Genomic DNA, 27,370 nt, shown 5'->3' on the forward strand with positions numbered 1-27,370 from the left:
TAGTTGGCTGTCGAGAATTAAGTGGATTGACAGTCCATTCAAGATGGACAAGTTACACTGCAGATTCAGGCCCTGGATGAGGATTATAACAAGAGGAAAGCACTTCATTGTCAGACATGATGCCCTTTCGGGTATTGGTTGAACCAAGATCCCACCTGCCCGATCACGTGGGCATTTAAAAGATCCTATGACACTGCTTGATAAGAGAAAAGAGTTTCTCTTTGTGTCTTCGCTGACAGTTCTCAAGATAATAATCCTTCCACTTGATATAGCTCCTTATCATGTCAAAACTTCTCAAAGCACTTCACAGATTTTTCAGTAAAGTGTAATGACTGTGTACTTATAGACACACGTAGCAGTCAATCTGCACACTGCAATGTCCCACAAACAACCCTGACCAATCTTTTATTTGGAGGATTGTTGGTGTTCTCTTTTATAAATAAAATCTTTAACGTCCACCTGAACAGGCAGCCATGACGTTGGTTTAACATCTCTCCCAAAGTACAGTAACTCTGATATTGCAGATCTTGACCATCCTGGAGTGTCAGCTTAGACAAGGAGCTCAAACCCCGATGTGGGGCAGGGGAGTTGACCGTAGACACGGTCGATGAGGAAGGTCTTCAGTTATGAGCTAAAGAGAGGCAAGGAGGGGCAAGAAAGAGGGTTTGAGGCAAAAGAGTTCAGAGTCTTGTGGCGTAGTGGCTGAAAACACGGCTGCCGATGGTGGAGCGGAGGGGATAATTTGCCACATATCAGTCTGGTTCAATGGTAGGATCCTCGTCACTGGGTCAGAAAGGTATGGATTCAAGCCCCCACATTTACTACTCATCGTCTAGGCTGACATTCTAATCTAAGTGCTGGGATAGCAAATGCAAGGATTATTAGTTATTAATAAATCCTGTGAAGCTCTTTGAGACACGATGGGCCAAATGGCCTCCTTCTGTGCTGTATAATTCTATGATAAAGTCAGCTGCAAGTATTATTATTACTACAATTTAAATCTGTAAATAAACTGATGTCCTAAGTTGGTACCTCAGTGATGGGAGAAAGGAAAGGTGTATCCATTTGCTCATCTATTTAGCTTAATTCTCTTTCTTGTCCCATGTGTTTTATGATTTTATTCCAGCTTCTTTGATTTTATTTAAACTGTGTTTAACTCAATGAAATACCTCAAGCAGCTTTGTGACAAGATTCCATCATCGTAATTACAGGGTGGGGAACAGCTGAGTCCTGATAATTGTAGGTTCTTCATAAAGTGATACCAATCAAAACTTATTCCAGAAAGGACCTAGGCTATAAATGTTTTGCCTACAGTTACTGTTGAATGCTTCAAAGTTTTTAGGTTGTCATTAGTGTATTTTCATTCTGTCTAAATCCTTCTATCAGACCTAATCTGTAGAATATGTGCGTAACACGTGTGAGATCAGAACTACACTCAAAATCAAAATTCAAACAGTTTGGCTTTTATTTTCTTTGCACAGCAGGTAATGAATGGCTGGCACAGGTAGAATTCTTTAGGCCAGACTACTGGAGTCATTTAAGAAGCAGCTTGCTATTCTAGCGTAAGGATGGCTGTTCTGGAAGGATCAGATCAAATGGGCCAAAGGACCTTCTTGATCTGACTCTCCGTGGCTTGGATTCTTCCCACTTGGCATCTGCTCCCGTAGGTAGACTATACAATCCTTGCATTTGATATAGCGCCTTATCACGTCCGGGAAACATTTGACCATACAGCACGGAAACAGGCCATTCAGTCCAACTAATCGGTGCCGGTGTCAGTACTCCACACGAACCCTCACTCCTCCTAATTCCTTCTCCTATATCTCACTATTCCCTTTTCCCTCATGTAGGAATCAAACGTCCTCTTAAATGCATTCATGTTTTCTGCTTCATGCACAGCTTCTGGCAGTGAGTTCCACATTCATTGATTATCACTCATTGTAATTATTTTCTTCCAATTCTACTTGTGCTCAGACGTTGGGGGAAGGTGGATGGAGTATCATCGCAAGTTTCAGAACAACAAAGGGGTTATGTCGAGACGAGGGGTGTAGATGCTCAACTGGCTTGTTCCGGCCACTTGTTACAGCAAACATCCAACACGATGACCCACATAATTCTGTCTGGTATAGCAGTCTCCTATCTGCAGGTCATCTAAAAAAAAACACTTCAGCTTCCTGCAAGGTAAAGCAGTTTGTGATACTGACAGGCCAACTGCACTTGCACAAGCTACACATCAGTCAACCTGACTTAATATTGTCATGTGTGTTATACCAACCGAGCCAGGGATAGAAGCCTGGAGACAAGAGAGAAAGAGACATGGAGGAGGCAAGGAGAGAGAGAAAGAGAGAGAGAGAGAGAGAGAGTGAATGAGAAGAAGAGCAAGGGAGAGGAGAGAAAGAGAGATCGTTGGGAGAAAAGGAAGGGGGGGAAAAGGAAAAAAACGAGAAAATGAATTCATTAAAAAAAAGAAAAAGCGAACGAGAGGGAATAGAGAGAGAGAGAACGTAACTGACCAGTGTTTGCCCTCCAGGATAAAAAATAAACTATGTCGCGGCTACAAATTATGTTTGCTGCTTCTTCCAAAGCCGCTGGCTCTCCAGCACAACTGAGCCAAGCAGACACATCGCTCATTGTAGGAGCCGATGGCTCAAGGCGCTGGAATGTCCTCAACAAATGCTCAAAGGAAATATATTTCACTTAAGCCCATCAGGTATTGCACTGAAGGAGAAAGAACGTGAATTTTGATAGCACCTTACCAAATCAGCACTTTTAAAGATTACTTGTAGTGACTTTCTGTAGGCAAACACAGAGGTATTTTCCCATGGTATGGTGGTGCCATGGATCTTTCACATCCACATGTATAGGCAGACAGGAACTTGGTTTCAGGTCTCATTGAGTTACGATGCCCTCCGACAATCCAGTGCTGCCCCAATGCAGTCATGCTCAGCCATCGAGCTCAAAGGCACACTGCTTGAACCCACAATTATCTGACCCAGAGGCGAGAGTGCTACCAACTGAGCCAAGGCGACAGAATAAATATAGTTATTAAAACCTAAGACAGTTTGTCAAATTCTCAAGGCTTTTTGTTTTGCACAAAGTGCAGTGTTGGAAACTGGAATGTTTTAACTTAGCAGTTGGCTGGTGTCAATATTAAGCACCATTAGGTCAGTGCTGCTGTTATTAGACGTAGACTGAAGCTCGCTCCATTCTGCCCAAAGGTTTCCGGTAACTGCAATCTGGCACACACTTCCACACAGTGTGACATTTTCACTCTTAATTCCAATCGTCTTTGTGACCTTTTGAGCAAGATTGGCCATCTTGTCTCAATTAGCACTAAATTATGGGCAGTTTTCAATTGGGAATAAAGGAGAGGAAGAAATAGAACTGATACTTCCCTCCAACTAATTACACATACTGTAGGAACCTTATTTATCCCATCAAATCATTGGCTCAGGACCTTAGATCATTGTACAAGCCACTGAACCACTCAGGCCCAATGCAATTTGTAGTATAACAATCTTTGCATTTCATTGAGCATTTATAACATTAACACCTAATAACATCAACATTGAATGCTTTACATAAAAGTAGAGACTAAAAGCAAACACAGCGGCCAGTTGCATAACAGCGAAGTACCACAAACAGCTATGAGCAAGATATGGGGAGGATTATTAGCCCAGACCCTGGGAGAAACTAATTTCTCCTTTGATATGGGTGAGTGCAAACTGCTGTGTGCAAATTGGCTGCCACATTCACCTACAAATACACATTACAGCAAGTCCCGGCTGATATTCCCTCTCCAGGAACACTAAGGCCATTTAATTAGATTTGAGCGCTCCGAGAGGCAGTCAAGTTGTTGTTATTTGCGGATCCATTCCCAGATTGTGATCGACCACCTCAACACAGCCTGGGACCTTTCCTATGCAAAGCCAAACAGCTGACTGAACAAATATCAGCAAAGAATTAATTACAAAATAAATTATTGAGACGATAGATTCCATGTCTCACCACAAAAACTACTTTGTTCAGAAAACATTTTAATTTTGATTAATATACTGTATGCATAAATTAAATAAAATGTCAGCATTTAATGTACATCAAATCCTTCTTAACACCAATTTACTTCCCCTCAGAAATTGATCTTGATTGCCTCAAACAATCTTTTTGATGGCTTCAGAACGATTTAATTAGATTTATTAGGAAGAAATTGAATAGTCAACCAGTTCTCACTGCAGATTGGAGTCACCCTGTGAGTCAATCCCAAATGTCGCCCACAAAAAATACGGTCAATTCACTTTACAATATAATCTGCGCTTTGAAGACGAGATAAGGCACCATATTAAATGCAAGGATTATTATTATTATTAAAACCTGGTCAACAATCCCCCGGATAAAATCAGTCACTCACTTCATGACTGTTTATGGGACAATGCTGTTTTCAAATTGGCTGCTGTGTTTGCGGACAAAGTACAGTCACTACATTTTACATTAAAAAAAATGCGATCAATACCTGGAGATGTTTCATTGACGTGTTTACATCAAGGTTCTATGTCAAATGCAAATTATTATTATTTATTACTGACAAACCGCTCCAGGGGCTCCAATAGTCTCTGGAATTAGAATAGCAGGATGCGCATTCCATTCCAAACATGATAATTCCCATGTGTAGTTGGGATGCATGGAATTCTCAGTTTGGTTTGGGTGCTCCTGAAGCGTGGTGATGGGTTTCCGTATGTGTCAGTCACTCGGCTGAAAGTTGTTTCATTCAAAAGTTCCAGCCTCGGCTGGTTTAGGTCTCGCTGCGACATGTGTCAGTGTTTTGCTGAGGGGCAGGAAGAAGCCCCCTCTCTCTCTCTCTCTCTCTCTGTCACTGTCTCTATGCCCCTTACCCAGAGGCTTGGCAGCTTTTACTATAATAAGTATATAATAACATTAAAGTCCTTATATTCAATGTAATGTGTAATCATATCATCGATACGCCAAAGCCTTTCACAGGATTTACTGTGAAGTGCAGTCACTGTATTTAGTGGACAAAGGCGGCAGCTAATTTGCGGTTCCCGTCAATAGCTATTGAAGCGAAGTGAGTGACCAATTTTATCTGGGGGATTGTCAGCCAGTACACTGGGAGAAAGAAACTCCCTTCTCTTTTTGCATCTTTAACAACCACCTGAACAAGTACAGACAGGACCTCTGTTTAATGGAGTCTTGTAGCTCAGTGGTTAGAGCGCTCGCTTTGCAAGCGAGACACCTGGGTTCAATTCCAGGCAGAGGGCGAAACTTTGGGCAAGTTTCCTTACTCCACACAGAGCCTAATAACAATCCCTCCAAAAAAACGAATAAGTTGGTCATTTTCAATCCACGACTGTTTGTGGGACACTACGGTGCGCAATTGGCTGCCGCGTTTCGCCCACAAATATACGGTTAATTCACTTTACAGTATATTCTGTGAAGCACTTTGAGACGTCGAGAAGACGTGAAAAGCGCTATATCAAATGCAAGGATTATTATTATTATTATAATGTCTCATCTGAAGGATGGCCCACACTGATAGCACTGGAGTGGCAGGGTGGGCTGATGGGACATTGGCACAGACCCAATGGACCTTCATTACAGCCTTTCCTGTTAATATCTATGGTTCTAACACTTGGCCTTTCTTTCAGTGGCATTGATTTAGATTCCTCACCTTCAACATTGCTTCAGTCTGTCCTGAAGGCTTATCTGGATCTGGGCAGTGCAATATTGACCTGGAAGTACCATTAGAAGGTCAGGCATTCTCTAACCGTGTGTCTAGCAGTGTCACTGTAGGGAAGATTGATCTCAGACCTGCGAGCGAAACCTCATTTGGGAACAGACTGTTTTTCCTTCTTCCTCCTGTCAGCTAAATTGATAAATAATGAACTAGAACCAAAAAAGTCAGGTACGAGGCAAGAGGAGCAACTGTATAACATCCGAGAGAGAGAGAGAGAGAGCGAGAGAGAGAGATAGGAGAGAAATTGCCAGGAAAAAAGCATCCGCACAGCCAGTAATAACTTAGCAAACCCCGATAAAAGGGTTTGATGGCACTTTCATGTTAACTGTAACAAATGGTTTGTCCTTCATGTAAAGTGACTCGAGCTGCTGCCTTATGTGAGCGCAGTGATTAACAGGAACTTCACTGCGATGCTGGGAGGGGTGTGGGTGGTCGGGGGAGGAACCTGATGTGTATCTGATTCCACGGCCTCTATAGCTGAGTGTAGTTAAGCTCAGTGAAGAGGAAAGATAGTTCCTGCAGCTCACTGAAGGTGCTTCACTTATCTCAGGTCCTTACAGCTGCGGTGTAGGAGGAAATCATCACAGATGAACAATCTAATAACGATCCCTACGTTTGATGTAGTGAGTGTGAGTGTCATCGAAATGTCTCAAATGGCTTCCCAAGGAACCGCAAGTGTAGTGACTGTGTCTTTGTAAGAGATCATGTTAGCCACTCATCAACCACACCGGTTTACGCTTATTCAGCACCTTGTGCTCAGGATAACGTCTCAAAGTGCTTCGCAGAGAAAGAGTGGGAGTCAGAGAGACACGGAGATGCCAGGAAGTGGAAGGGTTTGTAACTGAGGATAAGGACCTTGATATCAATCTGCTGGGAGAGAGGGATATAGAGGAGGAGGCTGGAGAGGGCTGGGGTGATGGGTGTGGAGTTTGTGGGGGCTGAGGATGCTGGGGAGAGCAGCGAGAGGTGCTGAAAGTGGGATGTGATGGAGGCGTGAATGAGCCAAAGGGACAGCAATTGGGGCAGTGAAAATACATTGTCAAGCAAGAGTATGCATCTGGCATTTAACCACTGATCTCAATGAATGAAATTATGTACCATAATCTGAAATGTACCACTTGAGGAGTTGCTCAGCACCTGCGGTGATGAATGGTCACTAAGTTTGGAGCTTTTCTTTTTTGTTTAGGCAGCTTTTTTTTTAAGCGAATTATTTTATTTGCAAAGCTTTCCAGCATCGCTTGTCAAGGAGCAGCTAATTGAAATGATTAATACTTGGAATTACTCCATACACCAATTGCCAGAATCTTGGGATCCTTCCTCCATTTGTCTGGGTGTATCTATTATAGAAATCAATCTCTCTCACTTCAGAAATGTTTCTCGTCAGTAACAATACACCGCCGAACGAGCTCGGTGAGTTTGGCCACGATTTGGCATGGGCTGAATGATTGCTGGAAACTGATGCTCGCATAGGAAAACAGGATCAGAAGGAGGTCATTCAGCCCATCGAGCCTGTTCCACCAGTTTATTAGATCTTTTGATTCCAATGTACCACGCATTCGTCACAACTTCACACTTCTTAACCACTCTTACCACCACATAGCTCTTACATTTCATATAACACCTATAACAATAAAGTGCTTTTAAAGGTAATTTATTTTCAGTGCAATAATTTGTATATGTAAATAAACACAGGAGGCAATCTGTACAGGGCAATATCCCTTAAAGATCAAACAGCTGTGAGACGAATCACCACCACCACCAACAACAACTTGGATTTATATAGCGCCCTCCACGGTGGACGGTGTCTTTGTTTTGAAAACTGTTGGCCAGGACACCGGGAGAAACTCCCTTCTCTTTTCGGATAGTGCAATGAGATCTTCAACATCTACTTAAACAGGCACAGATGGGTCCTGCTTTGAACATTTCATCTGAGGGCCAATTTCTTGCACAATGAATGCATCGGTCCCCCAGCACTGTCCTGGAATATCTCCCAGGATTATGAACTCAAAGTCTTGTGTGGAGCTTGAACCCACAAGTATGTGGTTTAGAGGTGAGAGTGAAACGGACTGAGCCAAATTGACAACTAACTCCACTTGGAAATGTCCTCAGTTTCCCAGTTCTGGAAGAGTTATATAAAGACAAATCGCGCATAGACACAGACCAATGCAGGTGACACGCGATATTCTCAAAGGCTTCCCATTAAAAAAAGGTTTAAAACTCTTCAACCTCATGCTGCTGATTGCTAACCGCCACCTTCACAGCCCCAACAAAGTAGGAAGAAGTTATAGTTCATAGCAGAGTTTAAACCTCAGAACTATAGAAATTGACAACGTAGAATGCTATTTGCCCATTATGTCTGTTTTGGCTCTCTGAGTCCTATTTACTTGCCATTTCTCCTCCCATACCTCTACAATTGGCTCCTCTTGAAATATCTCTGTAGTTCCCTCTTGAAAGCAAGGCAATTCCACATCCTAACAACTCTCTGGGTAAAAAGAAAGAACATTCTCCGAATGTCCTACCTTTGCTAATTATCCTAAATCGATGGCCTCTTATCATGGTTAAAAAGAAAAGATTTATAGGCTGGATTATAAATCTCCAAAACCATACCTCACCCAAACCGACTCCCACCGCCCCATTTACTAGTCTCTGGATCTACAATGAAAGTCAGTTCACGGCAAGGAGGGAAGCAATATTACGTGATCAGTGCCAAGAAGCATTAAAATGATGAAGTGTTTCGAAGTGAGTAAATTAGTTCCAGCTTCCAGTCATGTAACGTTTCCCTTCGGAGATTTGTAAATTAATTATCGTGCCCACGTCTCCAGAAAGTGGCGAGCTTGCTTATTAGTGGGTAGCAGGCAGTGAGGCGATGGAGCCCTCAGCTGTACATTAGGTGCTGCACAGCTGTTGCACAGCTGTCTCTCATAAAAACAAGACCTGGTATTGGAGTTCTCTACCTGACACTTGCTGGCCTTCAACCAAGCTTGAGATTCCACAGTGATTCAGTTATAATAATAATGATGATAATAATGACAACAACTTGCATTTAAATAGCCCCCTTCATGCGGGGTAGCTTCCCAGTGCGCTTTGCGGTGGCGGAGACTTGACAACAAACAAGAGAGAGACGGAGGAGGGAGGTGACCGTAAGCACGATCAAAAAGGAAGGTCTTTAGGTGGGATTTGAAGGTGAGGAGTGAGGGAGCAAGGGGGAGGGATTGAGGGAGAGAGCTCCAGAGTTCAGGGGCGTTCGGGGCTGGAACTAATAATAATCTTTGCATTTGATATCGCGCCTTATCATGTCATTGAGACGTCTCAAAGCGCTTCACAGAGTACACTGTAAAGTGAATTGACTATATATTTTGAGGGCGATTTACTATTATCATCAAATAATAATAAAGCACTTTTACACTGTGAAGTGTAGTGACTGTGAGTTGTAGGAGAACATGGCAGCCCATTTTGCGCACGGCAATGTCCCACAGCCAGCTGTGAAGTGAATAACCCATTTTTATTCGTGGGATTGTTGGCCAGGAGACTGGGAGAAACTCACTTCTCTTTCTGAATAGTGCCATGAGATCTTTAATCTCCGCGGGAACAGAAAGCTGAGACCTTTAGTTAACATCTCATCTGAAGGATGACACCTCTGATAATGAAGTGCACTCCCAGCACTGCGCTGGAGTGTCTTCTTAGTCTATGAGTTCAAAGTCCTGACCCACAAACTTCTGACTCAGAGGCGAGAGTTCTACCAACTGAGCCAGGCCAACACGGAGTTCAGACAGCCACCTACTTTAACAACCCTTGCGTTTGACACAGCCTTTTATGTCTTCGGTGAGACATCTCAAAGCATTTCATAGGATTTACTGTAAACTGCAGCATGCATTTTGCAGGCAAACCCGCTGGATAGTAAAAAGTGTACAAATTGCCTGTGGTGTTCGCTCACAAGTACAAAGTCAATAGAAACTCGGCAAAGCATTTTGAGAATGTTTATTGGCACTACATCAGGTGCAAGAATTATTATATTGCTGGTCAGTGTTAGGCAGTTTGTAATGAGATCCCAGTCCCTGTATGATTAAGGATCACAACCTCTAATACACAGTCAACATATTAACAAGACCCTGGTAACCTCTCATTGGACATGATATTGATTTTAATGTAATTTAAATGTCTGATGTTCCCCAGACTGTTTGGCTCAGGCCATCATAACATGTTATAAATACAAACCCATTAACTACAATAATTTCAATCGTTTTCCAGAGGGACGCTAATTTGATGTTTCTTGTGAATTTTGTCGTCGCCGATAATTTTGTGTGTTGCTTTCCAATATAATTTCGAAAGTTATCCTCACTTTGCAATAAATACATGGTCAACACACCTTACACTAAATCCTGTGAAACACTTTGAGACGTTCTCCTCGGGTGAAAGGAACTATATCAAATGTAAGGATTATTATTATTACCATTATAAATTTGGTGGAGGGATTAATTCATTCAGACACTCCTTAAAACATAACAAACCATCTCTGACAACAAAAGCTGAGAAACCAAATATCCTCTTTTTTTTTAAATTGCAAAAACAATGTGTCGGGTTTAGGACGTAATACAGGACATTGCGAAAGGTTGAAAGGCCAATGAGATAAATTGAGTTTTATTTTATTCTCCTGAATTTCCCTTGGGCGGTTCCTGATATTTCAGTGAAAAAAAAGCACAAGGAGCAAAACGGATGCAGGGAGACTGAGCGTTCTGCTAACTCGTACAGAATCCAACCAGTTCAGTTAAATCAGCCTGTGACATAATGCAAAAACCTCAGCTTTATTTCAGTACCTGACTGCTTGTGGCAGCTAATTTGAACCATTAGACAAAAGCACTGTGCTTCACATTTGTGTTGATTCAGTACTTTTACCTCCGGAATCCAACGTGTAAAATCTCTCTAAAAGTTTGGAGCCACCAAGACGGAAACTTTCTGCTCTAGAGAATATCAAATATCCCATGACCTGATTCAAAAATATTTTTCGTCTCCTCAGCTTGATCACTGGGGCCATGGATTCTTCCCACTCACTAATGGGTAGAGTTGTCCTAGCTGAACAAGAAGCGGAAAGCCTGCGAGATAGCGCTCTCGATGACATATGTGGTTTAGCTGGTTCGACTCCACCAGTTACTTCAGGGCACGCTCTGAGATCTCCAAGCCTTGGCTCTCTCCAACCTGTGCCCAATACTCTCTGGAATTAGGTACGTCCCTCCAGTGAGGGAATGTACACTCCATTCCAGACACGGGGTAATTTCTATGTGGATGTGCCCTCTATATATATGGAACTTAGGTTTGGCTCTGATATTCTAGGCACGTTGATGGGTTTCCACCCGTGTCAGATACCTGACTGACCAAAAGAAATGCATTCAAGCAAAGCCTGAAATCTTATTAACACCCACGGTTCAACTCGGGCAACATCGAGAATTCTTCAAAATTGCATTGGCTTTGAAAGAATTTCTCAAAGAAGCATTCCCACTCTGTCCTATTGATGGAAAAAAAGAAGCTTAATAACATTCTGTGTGTATTGTACCAGCATGTCATTTTCTTCACAGGAGACAGCAGATTCTCTGTCCACATGATGATCTGCTTGTCAATTTCAACCTGAAAACAATTCCACAATCAACCAACCCAGCAATGTGCTGCCTTGTGCTGGTTCACAAGCGGAACCAGCTACAGCACAAAACCTTACACTTGCAAAAGGAAAGTAGCAGGAAAGAGCACCGGGTGTTAAACAGATTCTTCCCACTCAGCTCCCACTAACCCTGCAATCCAAAGCCATCACAGGTAGGAGGGGTGGTCCTGGTTGGACAAGCAGCAGGAAGCTTGCCAGATAGTGCTTTCAACGGCAAACTATCCAGTTTTAGTTGATTAAATCTAGCAGTTGCCACCAATGCATCCTTTTTGGTCCCCAAGTCATGGCTCTGACCAACCTATGCCTAATACACTCTAGAATTAGGTAAGAAGAGTGCATCTCTCTGGTAGGAGAGTGGGCGTTTTCCATTCCAAACGTGGGAACTTCTGTGTGTCGGTGACATGCAGGGAGCTCTCATTTTAGTTTGGGACTTTCTCCTAACGTGAAAGGCACCATATACATGTAATTTGTTGTTGTTGTTTGGATACCCTGACGCACAGTGATGCATTTCCAGGCGTGTGAGAAACAGATCCCCGGTAAACAATGAAACAAGATGACATTAAGGGAGAGGCTCTTTGATGTACATCAAATAATGATAATAATAATAATTATTATAATAATCATAATATAATGATAATATAGACAAAATAAAGTCACAGTGTTCATTCAAAGAAAAGCAACAAAATAGATTCAACCAACTCAAAAGCCATTGAAACATTAGCCACCAGGAAAAACAAAAAATATTTTCAATACAACATTCCAAACTATTGGGGGACTTTCTTACTATTCAGAGGAATAACCTTTGGAAACCAAATAGCCTTTTTTAATCTCTGCCTTTTCTTGTGTTCTTATAAAGGGAGTGTGGGACTCTGGGCATTCAATTGTGCTATGAAGCCTGGAAATGTGTGATTGATTTCCTGCTCTTTCATGCTTGTCTATTTATTGGGAGGAAGGTTGTGATCTTCGCAGGAAGCAAAACTAGTTGCAAAAGCAGTCTAATTCTTCAGACTTAACGAAAGCATCAAGCATTTTTCAAATCAGCGAGAACGGGAGAAAGAGTGAGAAAAATAAAGGAACAAAAGAGAAAGGAAGCTCACATTCCATTACAAAGGAGTTTGTGACTGTGACACTGAATAGTCCTATGAATGCGGTAGCATTTTACCACATTGAAACACCTCAGATACTCAATCAGTATTTACTGTCAGGTGAAGTAACTGTTTTTGTTGGAAAAATCTGACCATGTGCACTGGCTAAATACTACGAAAAGAAAAATGCGGAGAATGAACAATTAATCTGGAGGATTGCTCACTACGTAGGGCACAGAGAATAGTCTTTGTTTGGTCTTTGTTGGGTGTCTGATACCTACAGGAACCCATCACCGTGTTTAAGAGCATCTAAACCGAACTGAGAGTTCCATGCCTCCCATCTACACATGGAAATTCTCCTTTCAACTAGTTTCACAGAACCTTTAAAATCATCAAGAGAACAGGCAAACAGGACCGCAGTTTAACCGTCTCATCCAAAAGAACAACGAGGCAGTGCTGCTTTTGTGCTCTCACCTCCTTAGAAAAGAACCATCCAAGACAAGCTGACACTGTTAACCGCTGGCAGTTTAGGTGGATGTTGTGCAGATTCCAATAGCCTTTCCTTACCCCAACCTCTTTTTCCGAGTAAAGCTGCCAAATTCTGTCTCATCAAGCTGTTTTTCACTTCTACTGGGAGCTGAAGGTCTTTCAACAGCTGTGATAAACAAGGCTGCTTTCCATCTGGCAAAGTTGTTCTGAATGCCAGGTCCCAGAGGTGAAAGGACAGTTTTCTAATGGAACCTATTTAGTTTTAAAATGTTTTATTTAGTTCCCGATCCTTTTTTTCTGTGACTGAGGCACCATTTTAAGTTTGAGTTGTCTTGCGATTCAGCTGGACATTACGTGCCCCTTTCCCCACCTTTGCTGGGACAAAGAAGTCTAATAAAGCTCTATCACTGGCAATGTTATAACTCCTTCTGCACCATGAAGAGTCCAAAATCTTCCAAAATTTGTACATGCTGGAAATGTCATGTTTAACTAGACTGCTACAACTAATAGAGAGCGATAGATAGATCCTCAACGCACGTGATGCTTCATAATAATACATAATAACAATCCTTACATTTGATATAGCACTCTTCAAGTCAGGAAGACCTTTCAAAGTGCTTCACAGAATACTGCAAAGTCCAGTGACAGCATATTTTGCAAGCGGATATACAAGCCGATTTGCACACAGCAATTTCCTGCAAACAGGCATGAAGTACGTAAATCTATTTTATTTGAGGGATTGTTGGCCAGGGCACCAGACAAACTCCCTTCTCTTTTCAAATAGATCTTTAACCTCCACCTGAACAAACAGACAGGAACTTGGTTTAATGTCTCATCTGAAGGACATCACTTCTAGCAATGCAACACATCCCCCAGCACTGCATTGGAGGGTCAGCTTAGACTGTATGAGTTTCAAGCTCTGGGTGAATCTTCAACCTTCTGACTCAAGAGGCAAGAACATGGTCAACTGAGCCAGGCTAATACATGACAATACTCCTTGGATTAAAGAAAGGCAGAGCATTGGCATTTTGGGGGAGAAGGAAACAAAATGGGGAAAAGAAAAGATTACAAAAATAGAGTCATCAGATCTTAAGGTTTTAAAGCTTTCTCCACTGACAAACATCTAATGATTCCTATGAGCTAGGGGGCTCTCTACAATTGTTAACACTTTTGCAAGAGTACAAAGAACAAAGCACAAGCTTAGCGATCAATTCTTTCTTTTTATAACGGTATCAGCAAAACAATACACCAGGCGGTCCCGATTGAGAAAAAAAAAGGAATTATGAGTGCCTTGTAACAGACAAAAACTTGCTGAATGCGTAGTATTCAACAATTTGCAGAGTATTAGTGCTGCCACAGGTTAGCTGGGAGGCAGCGTCTGTCTCCAGGGAGGGTCTATGGTTACACAGTGATTCCAATTGTCAGCCGCTGGCTTGCTTTGCAATCTCAGCCCCACAGATGGCATCCGGAGAGAATGGCTTCCAGTGATTATCTCAGTAAACATGGATGGGAAATGTCTCTAATTACTCTTATGATCTTGTTTGCACTGGCACTCCAGTGCAGCGCTAGGGGTGTGAAGCATTATCAGGGGTGCAGTCTTTCAGATGAGACGTTAATCCGAAGTGCTGACTGACTGCCTGTTCAAATGGCCCCATTATTGGCCAGGACACTGGGGAATTTCTCTCTCCCCAGTGTCCTGGCCAATAATCCCCCAGATAAAATAGCTCGCTCACTCCACGGCTGTTTGTGAGACATTGCTCTATGCCAATTGGTTGCTGTGCTTACTTACAAATACACAGTCACTACGCTTTACAGCAAAACATTGAGACATTGACAATACGATGAAGCTATATAACCAAACGAAAGGATTATTATTGTTATGAACCAATATAATCTAATAAAAAGACTGGACAGACCGAATGGCCTGTTCCTATGCATCAAGGCTAACAAGCAGTCAATTGATAGGAAATACAGACCAGTGTAGAGTTTTGCAAAGCAGCAATAGAATTGAGAGTAGTGTCTGGTACAAGAGAATCTTTGGGCTCTTTATTTTCAGACATAATCTTGATGCACAAGAATAGTGGGTTACAATAGCATAACTCACTGTTAACAAGAAGCTGAGTCAGGCCCTTCTGAAGCGTTTAACTTCTAGTATTAGAGAGAAGATGACAGACTATCGAGATTCCTCCTGAGTCTTAACTGTGCTCGGGTCACTAAGCTGCGCATTTAGATCACTAGCATTTGCTTGAGCGACCTTTTTTCCCCTCCAAGAATAGCATTTCCGACAAGGTTTTTTTTTCTCCTCCTCGATAAATTAGTCCAGCCGTTGGTGAAGAACTCAGCAATATTTCTTCATGTCGTTGATGAGAGCCAAAGTGAGGCTAATACAGTTTGCGTTCAGTCTTGCGTCTTGTTACTCAGAGAGTCTCAAAGTGCTTTGCACGATGTGTTACTTTGGAGCGAAGTGGCAGGTATCATGCACAACGGCAATTATACCTCATCAACGTTAATTCCGCCCCCATTGTTTCAAAGAATGATATTCGAAACTCATTCGAATGACTCACTGTATGGCTGTGTGGGGGCTGTTGCTGAGTGCAAACTGCATGCTGCGTTTCGCCCACAAAATACAGTCACTCCACTTTACAGTATATGCTGCGAAGCGCTTTGAGACGTCTCGACGACCTAATAAGGCACTATATCAAATGCAAGGATTATTATTATTATTTCCAGTGAGTTGTTGAATTTTAACTGCAGTGAATTAATTGTAGGGCTGGGGTTTCTCATCGCAACGCATAGATTTCATAAGGGGTGAAGTCGAATGGGGTTTCCCCCACCCTCTGGAACTCCCATCACCCAGTCCCTGACAGAACCGAAGAAAAATTAGTCATTTGCTTCGTTATCCGCAAATTGGCTGCCGTGTTCGCCTACAAAATAGACCAGTCACTACACTTCACAGCAACTCCCAGTGAAGCGCTTTGAGGCATTTCCATGTTACAGGCTGTAATTTCCATGTTGTAACAAATGGAGGGATTATTTGTGTGGTTGTGAGCTGGCTCGCAGCTGCATTTCAATTGGATTTTCTGGCTGTTGGACTTTTACTAATCCCCAGCGGCTCATAGAGAGAAACTAACAGCTCACACACTGCCAGCTCTGTCTTTCAATGTGGCATTTAACACAGTTTGGGTCAAAGGTTAAACCTGTTCAGCTACATGGGAACGTTTCATTAGTTCTGACCCAACTTGAATGCAAGTGATAGAGTTCCCTAACCCCACTGCAGCCACGACCGACACTTATATAAGGAGTGAGGTGGAATGGGGAGACCACACATTGAGGTTTCCCCCACCCTTTGGAACTCACATCACACAGTCTCTTTGCGTCGCTCCCTCCCTCGCCTCCATCAAGGCCCATCTTTGCGGAGACGTGTAGAGTATTGGTTAAAGCACTCGCCTCGCAAGCGAGGGGACCTGGGTTCCATTCCCGGGCAGAGTGAAACATTACGCAAGTTCCTTTACTCCAAACACTTCTGTTTGCCCAGCGGTAAATAGAAACCCGGCTGTTAGCAACTGGTTGATCGCTTTCGGGAATACATTAAAAAACAATTAACAAAAATAAATGGTCACATAATTCACTGCTGTTTGTGGGACACTGCTGTGTGCAATTGGCTGCGCGTTTCACCCAGAAATGTCCAGTCAATTCGCCACACAATATATTGTGTCAAGCGCTTTGAGATGTCCTGGACACATGATGCAAGGATTATTATTGTTTTCATCTCAAGACCCTCCTCTTCTACCACGAGCTCCTACCCCTTCCCTCCCTGCCCTCCGCCCGTCCTGATTCCCAACCCCACGTTGGGTCCAAATCCCCAACTATCCAGCGCCTTGGAATGTCTGATGTGAAAGGTGCTATTAAATTTAATTTGTTGTTGTTGTAGCGTTGCACTTGTCAGAGCTAACAGTTACAGTGATGCCTACCTGAATACTGCAGTGCTTTGAGTCTCAGAGTGATGACTCCAAGAGATGATCTGACAAAGAGACAATGATAATTAATGCGCATTCATCCATGCAATGTTGTTCCCTTGAGTTTAATTAGCACCAAGCGATTAGACCTGTGATTTCATGACAATTATCTTCCTTCTCAAATAAGCCACCAGGACATTGTAGGTGATACATAATGCATAGAAGATTCTACATCATATGCAGTATCATGTTATTATTTATTTCTAGATGAACATTCTGTGACTGCGTTACTCATTTTACGTTCTATCTGGTTTGTGATTCTGGGTGGACCTAAAGGGACCCTCCCGGTGTTCCTATCTCGATGAAACATGACCACTTTCTCTCAGTATATCCTGGTTTATATTCCGTCCTCATCCCAAATTCACTCCCAAATTCAAATTAATCGGCTGCTCATCCCATTGTTGTTTAATGGAATTTGCTGGCACAGATTAGCTACTGGGCTTGTCTGTATAACAACCTTCACTTCATTACTCACAAGATTGGTTTGGAAATAGAAGACACTTCAGCCCATCTGTTCTCATCTCTCCAGAACACCCATCCCCCTGTTCTCCCATCACAGCATCAAGCTGCTTTTTAAATGAGTCCCAGTGTCCTGGCATCAACCAACCATTCTGGCTATCTGTTCCATTTCTAAATTACTCTCTCAAATAGGTGATATTTTCTGAAACGCTTTCAGACCTTTATTTTTATCTGTATAAATGCAAGTAATTATTATTATTGTTATTATACATATCAGATTTGTTAAATTGTAACTAGCTATTGAGCATTTAGAATCCTTTTATTGAGCTTTATATCATAATCCCAGAAAAAAGTCAGATTGTACAACCAACAGAATATCAAGACCCCGTTTATTATCAATTGGATTTTAGTGCTCAAGGCAATATGGTTCATTTAAACTGGAGACCCACAGTTCAACACTCTAATCTTAGGTTGTTGGGTCATTGGCTTGTATTGTGTGGTGTTAAGCAATCTTATTATATTGAAAAGAATATGTGAAGTTTCAATTTGACAGCAGCATTTTGGGAAGATTGGCTCCCCGCTCCCCTTGTGAAGTGTTGAAACTCGCAAAAGAGGTTCAGGTGAAGAAGACCCTTTGGCCAACTTAATCTCATCCTTCCCTCCCATCCTCCCATCATAGCATCGACCTGCTTTTTTTCAATGAGTATCCTGGCCTCAGACATCCTTGCTGGTAACCCCCTTCTAGTTGCTAATTAAACACTCCAAGACCCTATCCCATGTGAAAGGTGCTACATTTTGTGAAGCACTTTGCAACATCTCGAAGATGCCAAATATCAAGTGCAAGCATTATTATTATTATCATTATTATTATTATCATCATTATTATTATTGTTACTATATACATCCAAGTTGTTGTTGTTGCCAATTATCCTCTGGGTAACACCCACAAGATATACAGTTAATTCACTTTACAGTGTATCCTGTGAAGTGCTTTGAGACGTTTCAATGACGTGAGAAGGCACTGTATCAAACGCAAGGATTATTATAATTTTAGTTTCAGTTCTAAACCCATGTCCTCTTGTTCTGCTGTCTCAGGATATCTGAATGTATTGTTCTGGGTTTACTTTCTCCATCTCATTTAAAATCTTCTATACCTCCATCAGGTTCCTGCTGAGATGTCTTTTTGCCAGACTGAGGAAGCCTAACATGCCCAATCACTGCTCACAAGCTTATTCCTCCACTGGGGATCATGGCAAGGATTTCAAATTCATTTCATTTAGTAATCTTACACCAAGTAGAGAGTGGGGACTTTTAACCCTTTTAACCCTCTAATCCAGATTCAAATCCAGGTACCAGAAGTAAAAGGCCAGTGTATTAATGTGCCACCCACTATTATATTACTGTCAGTGTTTGTCCACAAAATATACAGTCAATTACAATATAGTCTGTGAAGCGCTTTGAGATGTCCTCTCGACTTGAAAGGCGCTCTATAAATGGAATCTTGTTGTTGTTGTTGTCTCAACGACGTGATCAGGCGCTATATCAAATGCAAAGATCATTGTTTTATTTTATTATTTATCACGTCACCGAGATATCTCCAGGATTTTCTGTAGCTTGAAATGACCCTGTATTTGTAGGTGAACTGATTCATTGTCTGTATATTTGCTGAAGATTCAGTCGTGAAACAAAAGTACTAAACAGAGAAATGACTGAGTTGTTGAGATACAATGGTTCATTGTTAGTTATTCCATTGGAAGCTGTTTTATTCCAGCCAATTAGCCTATTAGAAAGAGAGGTTAATGGCTTGAGGTCCATCACATGCAAAAATCCTTGGGCTGCCCTTGGTTACACAAACCTCGGTTCCAAAGAGATGGAAGATTATTAATGAATGACACAGTCAGGTCGTAGGTTGGGGATTTCCTCCAGGTTTTGCTGTACTTAAATCTGTATTAAAACAGTCTTTATTTCCAAACTTCATTAATCTTAAAATGCAGCCCTCCCTATTGGCAGCTCTGCACTGTCTCACCGTGGTTTTATTTACAAAACCCATCGACCTGGAGACCAGTCCCGCCACCCAAGCTGGCAACACATGCACCTTCTACTTGGTTATTAGCAATATTGTTAACTTCAGCTGACAAATAAATAATTCACTCAAAGACAAGGGACTGAATAGAAAGCTCTTTCAAGGAAATGGCACAGGCACAATGGCCTTCTGTCCTACCAACTTCTATGACACTGTGATTCCAAGGATGCCTACATAATGTGAAGCTCAGCAGATTGCTTTGTCTCTTTCAATCGAGCTGAAATTCCACCTAGACTTAACCTGCAAGACTATCTGATCTTAAAATGTAATTATACATAGCACCTTTCACAACGGGAGGACAAAATTCTTGACAATTCAGTCTGGGCACTGGAGCCGAGGGTGGGAGCTGAAAGGGTTGAGGAGGAGAAAAGTGACTGAAGGTGCATTGTGAGACATACCTTGAAAGAGTGGAGGGAGGAAGTGAGTCGGAGGGACTTGGGAATGGAATTCCAGATAGTGAGTGCCAAGTATCCGATGGTGGGGTGGATAGAACAGGGGATGTGGAGTGGGCCAGTAAGGCTCAGTGAAAAGAACGAGCAGATTGTTATGAGTGAAGGAGGCACAATGTACAATTGCGCAAAATTCTTAAGTCACGTAAAGCACAGCTTAGTCCTCTCTATTTGGCCTGAGTTTGCCTCGACAAATGCATCTCCTATAGCCCCAGTTTGACATCTCCATTTCTCACACCGTCAGCCCTGAGTTTTCATTGAGTGCCAATTCTTACTCTGCGGACAGGTTTGTGCTATGGATATGTGCTCGATAGTAACTAGTTAAATGACTATATTTTCAGCCAATATATCAATCTTGCCCAGCGGGCATTTTCCCAATGATCCAATCCTTCTGATTGTTCCATTTTATCTGCATGCTTGGGTACCCAAACATTAAATTAAAAACAGATCATGGGATCTAATTGTAGTAATTCCTAACATGATTCCTTAATAAGAAATTCCTGCAGACCTGTGTGATCTCTACAGCTCCAGTTCAATGCTGAAATATTTAATTTAGAATTCTTCAGACGTTTTATGTCTTCTTTTTATGTTAAATTCTTAATTCCTACTTCCCCGCCCCCCCCCCCCACCACCACCACTTAGCCTTTGCATGAAGGTCTCCAAACTTAAGATTAAACAGAATGATATGATGGAAAATTTTCAACTTGAGTTGCATCTGGAAGCCGGTTTGGATTTAAGATTTTTTTTAGAGTGAGCCTGGGCGTTTGACACATACGGAAGCCCATCACCGAGTATCCAGACCAGATCAAAGATTTCACTGATAATAATCCCTCATAGAAAAAAAATTGGTCACTTCAAACCACAACTGTTTGTGGGACACTGCTGTGCGCAATTGCTTCTGCGTTTCTCCCATAAATATACAGTCAATTCACTTACAGTCTATTCCGTGAAGTGCTTTGAGACGTCTAGAAGACGTGAAAAAGCGCTATATCAAATGCAAGGATTATTATTATTATCATTATTATTATTATTATATATGCCGCCTAGAAATGGATATTTCCCTGTGTCTGGAATAGGATTGTTTTTAAGAGCTGTGGAAAACTGATTTCCACATTTAATGCTGAAACCTCCACAATTCTGCATAATTTAAAATTTTGATGAGGAAATTCAGGCTTCCAAACAGAAAAATACTTTCCAAATAATAATAATCCTTGCATTTGATATTGCAGCATCTTATCATGTCGTTGAGATGTCTCAAAGCGCTTCGCAGAATATATTTAAAGTAGATTGACTGGGTATTTTGTGGGTGAAACGCAGCAAAAAGCCAAATTAAAAGGTATTTCCCCGCCTCTCAAAACAACAATGCAAACACGCATGTGTTACAGATCCTTATAGTTTTAATTACAGGAAGGATTAAGCCCACAAAAAGATGATTAAAAGAAAAGAGACATATCGATCCAAAGCAGCTACTGAGATTTGTACAGCTTTTCCTCTGCGCACACAATCAATTCAGAGTCAAAGACTGTTATTTCACTAAGTAATTGATTACCAGCAGGATTTGAGATTTTTCTTCTCTCTCCAAATCTCCGCAACCGGGACTAACTGCTTACTCATGCGGCAAAAACACATTACTTATTACTGGCTCTGGTACTGAGACCAGACCTGAAATTCCTCTTCGTCTTAGCCTGCGAGACCATTTTGCCTTAGCATTTAAGACTAGCCAGAATTGAGGAAATTTCTTAAATTCAAGATTAATTCAAAGGCCGCCTTTTTCTTAAACCGAAGTAAGACTAAATTCAAGAGTTATTCCACCATTCTGCGCTTTCTTAAATTTGAATTCCAAAAATGGTCCAAATCCCAAATCCAACCATAGCCTGTGAGACCATTTTGTCTTAACATTTAAGGTGGCACATCTCTTCCAAAGGATGGCATCTCCAACAATGCAGCGCTACCCCCACAAAACGTAGTGCACTGGAGGGTCAGCCTAGATGATGAGACGTATTGTTGAAAATGATCCTGGTCAATTGTAAAAAAAAGACTATATTATTACAGCGTGGTTCTGATTACTTTTATCTCCTAAATGTCTATCTCTAATCTACAGCTCCCTGTGAGCAGCGTTCACTCCCTGTGAGAAGCGTTCACTCAGTAAATCGACTTAATTATGTACACATTCATTCCAGGCATCTCCGAGCTACATGCGTGAGACAAATGAGATATCTGGTGTGCACTGGTCACTAGACACAGACAATTAGCGCTGAATTCACTCATTGGAGGGCTCCAATTCTCTCAGGTGTCCAGTTGCTGACACCCTGTCTTAATCCACTGCCTCCAGGGAGAGATGTATCCCTGGTGAAGCTCCAACTCTTTTAATTTATCGCAGTTTCAATTTTAACAAAATTAGGGTTAGGATTACACCACCACTGTTTGTGGGACACTGCTGTGCGCAATTGGTTTCAATTACCCATTAAATACACAGTCAATTCATTTACAGTATATTCTGTGACGCTCTTTGAGATATCTCAATGATGTGATAAGGCGCTATATTAAATGTAAGGATTATTATTATTATTAACAACAACTTGCATTTATGTAATACCCTTTGTGTGGGTAGCGTCTCACCTCCACCTAGTCTCCGACCAAATTTGAGGTGGTGCAAATTCTGCTAAATTCTTAAATTCCATCTTAATTTGGAAGCCAGTCCTTTTTGAAGAACTGTGGAAAACCAGCTTCCAAACATAGATTAAATTGAAGAGTTTTCTACATTTCTGTGCAATCATAATCTTTAAAAAGTAAAATGTTTTAAAATTAGCCTAAGATTAAATGGAATTTCAGGCAGGTCTAGTATATCCTATCGAACGAGCAGCTATCGAATTGATAGTTTCTACAACTTATGGCATCATCTCAAAATGCAAGGATTATCATTATTATCACCCAACATTTGATTAGTAAGTCTCTGTTACTTTATTCTCTTAGGCCAAGACATTTTCTCAGACTTCCCCTCACTTGCTCAGATGCCACTATTCACATAGACCTTAAATAACACAGAACAGATTGCAATATTTTACCACGCCGATGCTCTTTGCTCTGAGTCTAAATCAAAATGACCATTACAACTGGCATCTCACACTGGCTGTAAAATAACTGCACATTGTCTGCAACTAAACATGTCATATTCACTCAGTTGGTAGCACTCTTGCCTCTGAGTCAGAAGGTTGTGAGCTCCACAGTTGTTGGTTGCGCTCTCAGCCTGTCTCCATTGGATTCCCTCTGACTTGCTCCCTTCCTGACCTCGTTCAAAGTCCATCGTAAGTCCGACTTCTTGGACCACGCACCACGCTTTCAGTCGTCTCTCCCCTCCCCACTCCTCTTGGCTTCCACCTTCAATTCGGGTGCTAAGCCAGGATTCATAAGCACCTTGGGATGGCTTCCTGATGTGAAAGGAACTGTATGAATATAAATTTGTACTGTATTATATTGTTGTGCGATCGAGAACACAATCTCCAATGAGGTGCTTGGGGGGGACTGCTGCGCTGTTAGAAATCCTGTTTCTTCCTGTGTCCTGGCTGCCGTATTTTGCCCTCAAAATACAGTCACTACACTTTACAATATATTCTGTGAAGCGCTTTGAGAAGTCAATGACGTGATAAGGTCCTGCATCAAATGCAAGGATTATTATCAAAGGTATGAACCCCAAAACTTTGATTCTTGAAAAGAGAGGTGAAGAGAGGTGCAGAGTGATGTGAGCCGTTGCTTTTCTCTTCCAGGAGGGATCTTTGAATTAGTGGAAGGGGGGACGGTGGGAGCAGAGGAGCTGGCCTTCAAATTTGCTGTGAACAACATCAACAGGAACAGGACTCTGCTTCCCAACACGACCCTGACCTATGACATCCAGCGGATAAATATCTACGACAGTTTTGAAGCCTCCAGAAAAGGTAATGTCTGGACCCCTTGCAGGTTATAGCGCCTCAGAAAGCCTTCCCGATGTGAAAGGCGCTGTACAAATGTAATATTGGATTGCATTTTGTTTGGTGGCCATTTGCTAAAATCTGTGGTTTCCGAGCTCCACTCTCACGCTTTGCTTAATAAGTTTATCAACTCCCTTTTTCCAAGCTTTAAACCTTCTCAGATGTTTTCTGGAGTTGTTGCTGATTATTCCACTTAGTCTTAGCCTTTAAGATATCAGCCTGGCTCAGCTAGTAGCACAGTTATCTCTCAATGAGAAGATTGTGGGTTCAAGCCCCCATCTCTGAGCTCATTGAATAGGCTGACACTCCAGTGCAGTGCTGGGGTGAACAGCTCTGCTATTATCTCGATGGTCTTAGATCCATTGGATCTCTAAGTTAGTTCCCATGGTGAAGTAATCAATAGGAGTAACTGGTGGATGTTAATGATAGCCCTGGTAATGGCTGGTTCACAATGAGCCTTAACATTGCTACTTATTCTTAAGACCCATATTCTGCTGTTGATAAACTTGATTCTCTCCCATGCAGCCTGTGACCAGCTCTCCCTCGGAGTGGTTGCTATATTTGGACCTTCTCATAGTTCTTCATCCAACGCCGTACAATCCATCTGCAATGCCCTGGAGGTCCCCCACATTCAAATAAGGTGGAAACATCATCCCATGGACAACAGGGACTCCTTCTATGCCAACTTCTACCCCAACTATTCCTCCCTCAGCCATGCTATCTTGGATCTCATACAGTTTCTGAAATGGAGGACTGCAACCGTTGTGTACGATGACAGCACGGGTAAGTGGTGTGTTTCTGGATAAACAGATGGCTGTGCTTAGTCAGTACAGGGTGGTTAGTGTCAGCCTGGCTCAGTTGGTAATGCTCTCCCTTTTGCGTCAGAAGGTTGTGGGTTCAAGCCCCACTGCAGGACTTTGAATTTACAAACTAGGATGATAGTCCGACACAATGCTGGTGGGAGCACTGCAGTGTTGATGGTGACGTCGTGATGTGATGCTGGATCCCGCAAAAGATCCCGCTACTCAAAAGAAAAGGGAGTTTCTCCCGGTGTCCTGGCCAACAATCCTGGCGCAAATCAAATTGTTTGTTCACTTCATGGCTGTTTATGGGACTTTACTGTGCACACATTGTCTGCCACGTCGGTTTACAAATACACAGTCACTAGACTTTACAATTTAAATCCTGAGACACCTTGATGACGTGATGAGATGTTATATCAAATGCAAGGATTGATTGGCCTCTGTAAAGAAATGCTTGCTAGTGTGTAGGAGGGCGACAGAGGATCTTAAGTGAGGAGCAAGCAATGTAGAAATTGCAATTAAAAGTTGCAGCGATATTAAAATCACCTTCCTGTTTGAAAGAGATTAAAATCCCAGTATGATACAGCGACACAGCAGCGGGTTTGATAATGGAAGTTGTATTTCTGACGTCGTTGATCTGCTTACTCCCCAAAGGTCTGATACGTCTGCAGGAGCTGATAACGGCTCCATCCAGGTATAACATACGCCTCAAGATCCGTCAGCTACCCTCCGACTCGAACGATGCCCGTCCTCTCCTGAAGGAGATGAAGCGAGGCAGGGAGTTCCGTGTTATATTTGATTGTGGCTATGCCATGGCTGCGCAGATACTTAAACAGGTGAGTGCCGCCCCCTCTCATTGGAGCGCAGTGTATCCTGTGAAGCGCTCTGAGACGACTCGAACACGAGATAAGGCGCTATATCAAATGCAAGGATTATTATTGCTAGCCTGATGTTAGTGACTGCTCTAACAAAACCGGCGGCTTGGGATTTTTGTGCTGTGTTTGCATTGCCTACTTTCTTTTTCTCCCTCTATCTCTCGTGAGGACCCCGCTCTCTGGACCTTAATCTTGGAGCTGCCCCCACCCACCTATTCCCTCTCTCCCCCCCTGCTGCTTTTAAAGCTTCCAGCCTTGCCACTGTGCGGCGCTCTAAGGCGCTATCTTGCATTGGTGCTCCATACCAATGCAAGTTGTTGTTGCTTTAAGACCCACGTTTTTCGCCTGTGCTTCAGACTTCTTTTCAGTCCCAACGACCCTCCTCAGCTCTGCCCAACATGCTTGTGTACACAGTCAGCTGCGTGAAGAGCGCTTAAGTGATCAATGTAAATCGTTGGAGTGGATCATGATTCTCCCTGCACAGTCTTTTCAAACTGATTGCTCTCGGGCAACTTAGAGAAAAGAGCGAAGGCTTTGACCCCTTGCCATGCTGTTATTTTTAGTACAAAGCCCCAATCCATTGCATTCACCCTTTGGACTGCGGTCATTTCTGAAATGCAGAATAATGAGGCTGACCGTGGCTAATTATAAGTGAATTGAACGCCACTGAATTCATTACAATCATCGCTGCTGGATTTTCCCCTGTTTTTAATTACTATTAACATTTCTTAACAGTTTATTAGTGTTGTGCACTGGGCAGTCTCATTTGATCATACCCTCGAGTTTGTTCTGCTAACAATTATAGATTACCAAGGAGTCTGAATTCCTAATAGAAGCCCAACTTCACTGGTGAAGCCGAAATAATGGCATCTTGGGTTTCCATTGTGGTTCAGTGGCTACAGCTTCACAGGATGTGCTCCAGAGATACAGATCGCAAAGAACTCAGTTCTTGTGTTCAGTCCCTGGGCTATAACGATTGAGACAACCTTAGTAGAGCCGATGTCGTCGAACTACAATTCGCGTCAGCTTCCTAAGTATGGGGCCAATAGTTTACACTACTAGCTTCCAGGAATATCCTTCTTAAAATAATTCTACCTTTTTTTTAAATTTTTTAATTTTTTTAATTTCAAGATCCTCATCCTCACCTTGATTTCAAGATCCTCATCCTCACCTACAAGGCCATTCACGGCCTTGCTCCCTCCTACCTCTCCAACCTACTATCCCCCTACCTACCTGCCCGTACCCTCCATTCCTCTGGCTCCGGTCTGCTCCACACCCCCCGCCCCAACCGCCCTACCATCGGTGGTCGGGCCTTCAGCCTCTCAGCCCCCAGGCTCTGGAACTCTATCCCCCAGTGCCTTCGCCGCCTCCTCCCTTTCCTCCTTCAAGGCCGGTCTCAAAACCTTTCTCTTTGACCGTGCCTTCAGCTCCCTCTCGACTCTCTTCCCCCTCCTCGCTCCCTCCCTTCCCTCTCCTCACCCTGACCATTTCCCCCCTCCTTGCTCCCTCCCTTCCCTCACCCTGACCATTTCCCCCCTGCTCTGGTCATGACCCAACTGTGCAGCGCCTTGGGACGTCCTCCTGACGTGAAAGGCGCTTTATAAATGGAATCTTGTTGTTGTTGTTGTTGTTGTTGTACCTGTCCATCCATTAACTTTGTCTGTCCTTTTTTACCAATCCTAAACGATTCAGTGTCTATTAATTTCTGGGCAACTCAATCCACGGTCTCCCGTTTCCTCTGTGTCCC

The 27,370-nt window shown here is 42.5% G+C and overlaps 1 protein-coding gene across 1 annotated transcript in view; it reads left to right on the plus strand.

The window, feature by feature from the left end:
• LOC103179582 (glutamate receptor ionotropic, kainate 3) overlaps positions 1-27,370 on the plus strand; it is a 117,562-nt gene that overhangs the window by 31,932 nt on the left and 58,260 nt on the right. The window contains exons 2-4 of the mRNA XM_042338644.1: positions 23,745-23,912; positions 24,471-24,728; positions 25,403-25,584. Of these exons, the coding sequence (XP_042194578.1) occupies positions 23,745-23,912; positions 24,471-24,728; positions 25,403-25,584 (608 nt within the window). The remainder of the gene's footprint in view (positions 1-23,744; positions 23,913-24,470; positions 24,729-25,402; positions 25,585-27,370) is intronic.

This window comes from Callorhinchus milii, unplaced genomic scaffold (assembly GCF_018977255.1).
Source record: "Callorhinchus milii isolate IMCB2004 unplaced genomic scaffold, IMCB_Cmil_1.0 Scaffold10, whole genome shotgun sequence".
In the NCBI taxonomy this organism is placed as follows: Eukaryota; Metazoa; Chordata; class Chondrichthyes; order Chimaeriformes; family Callorhinchidae; genus Callorhinchus; species Callorhinchus milii.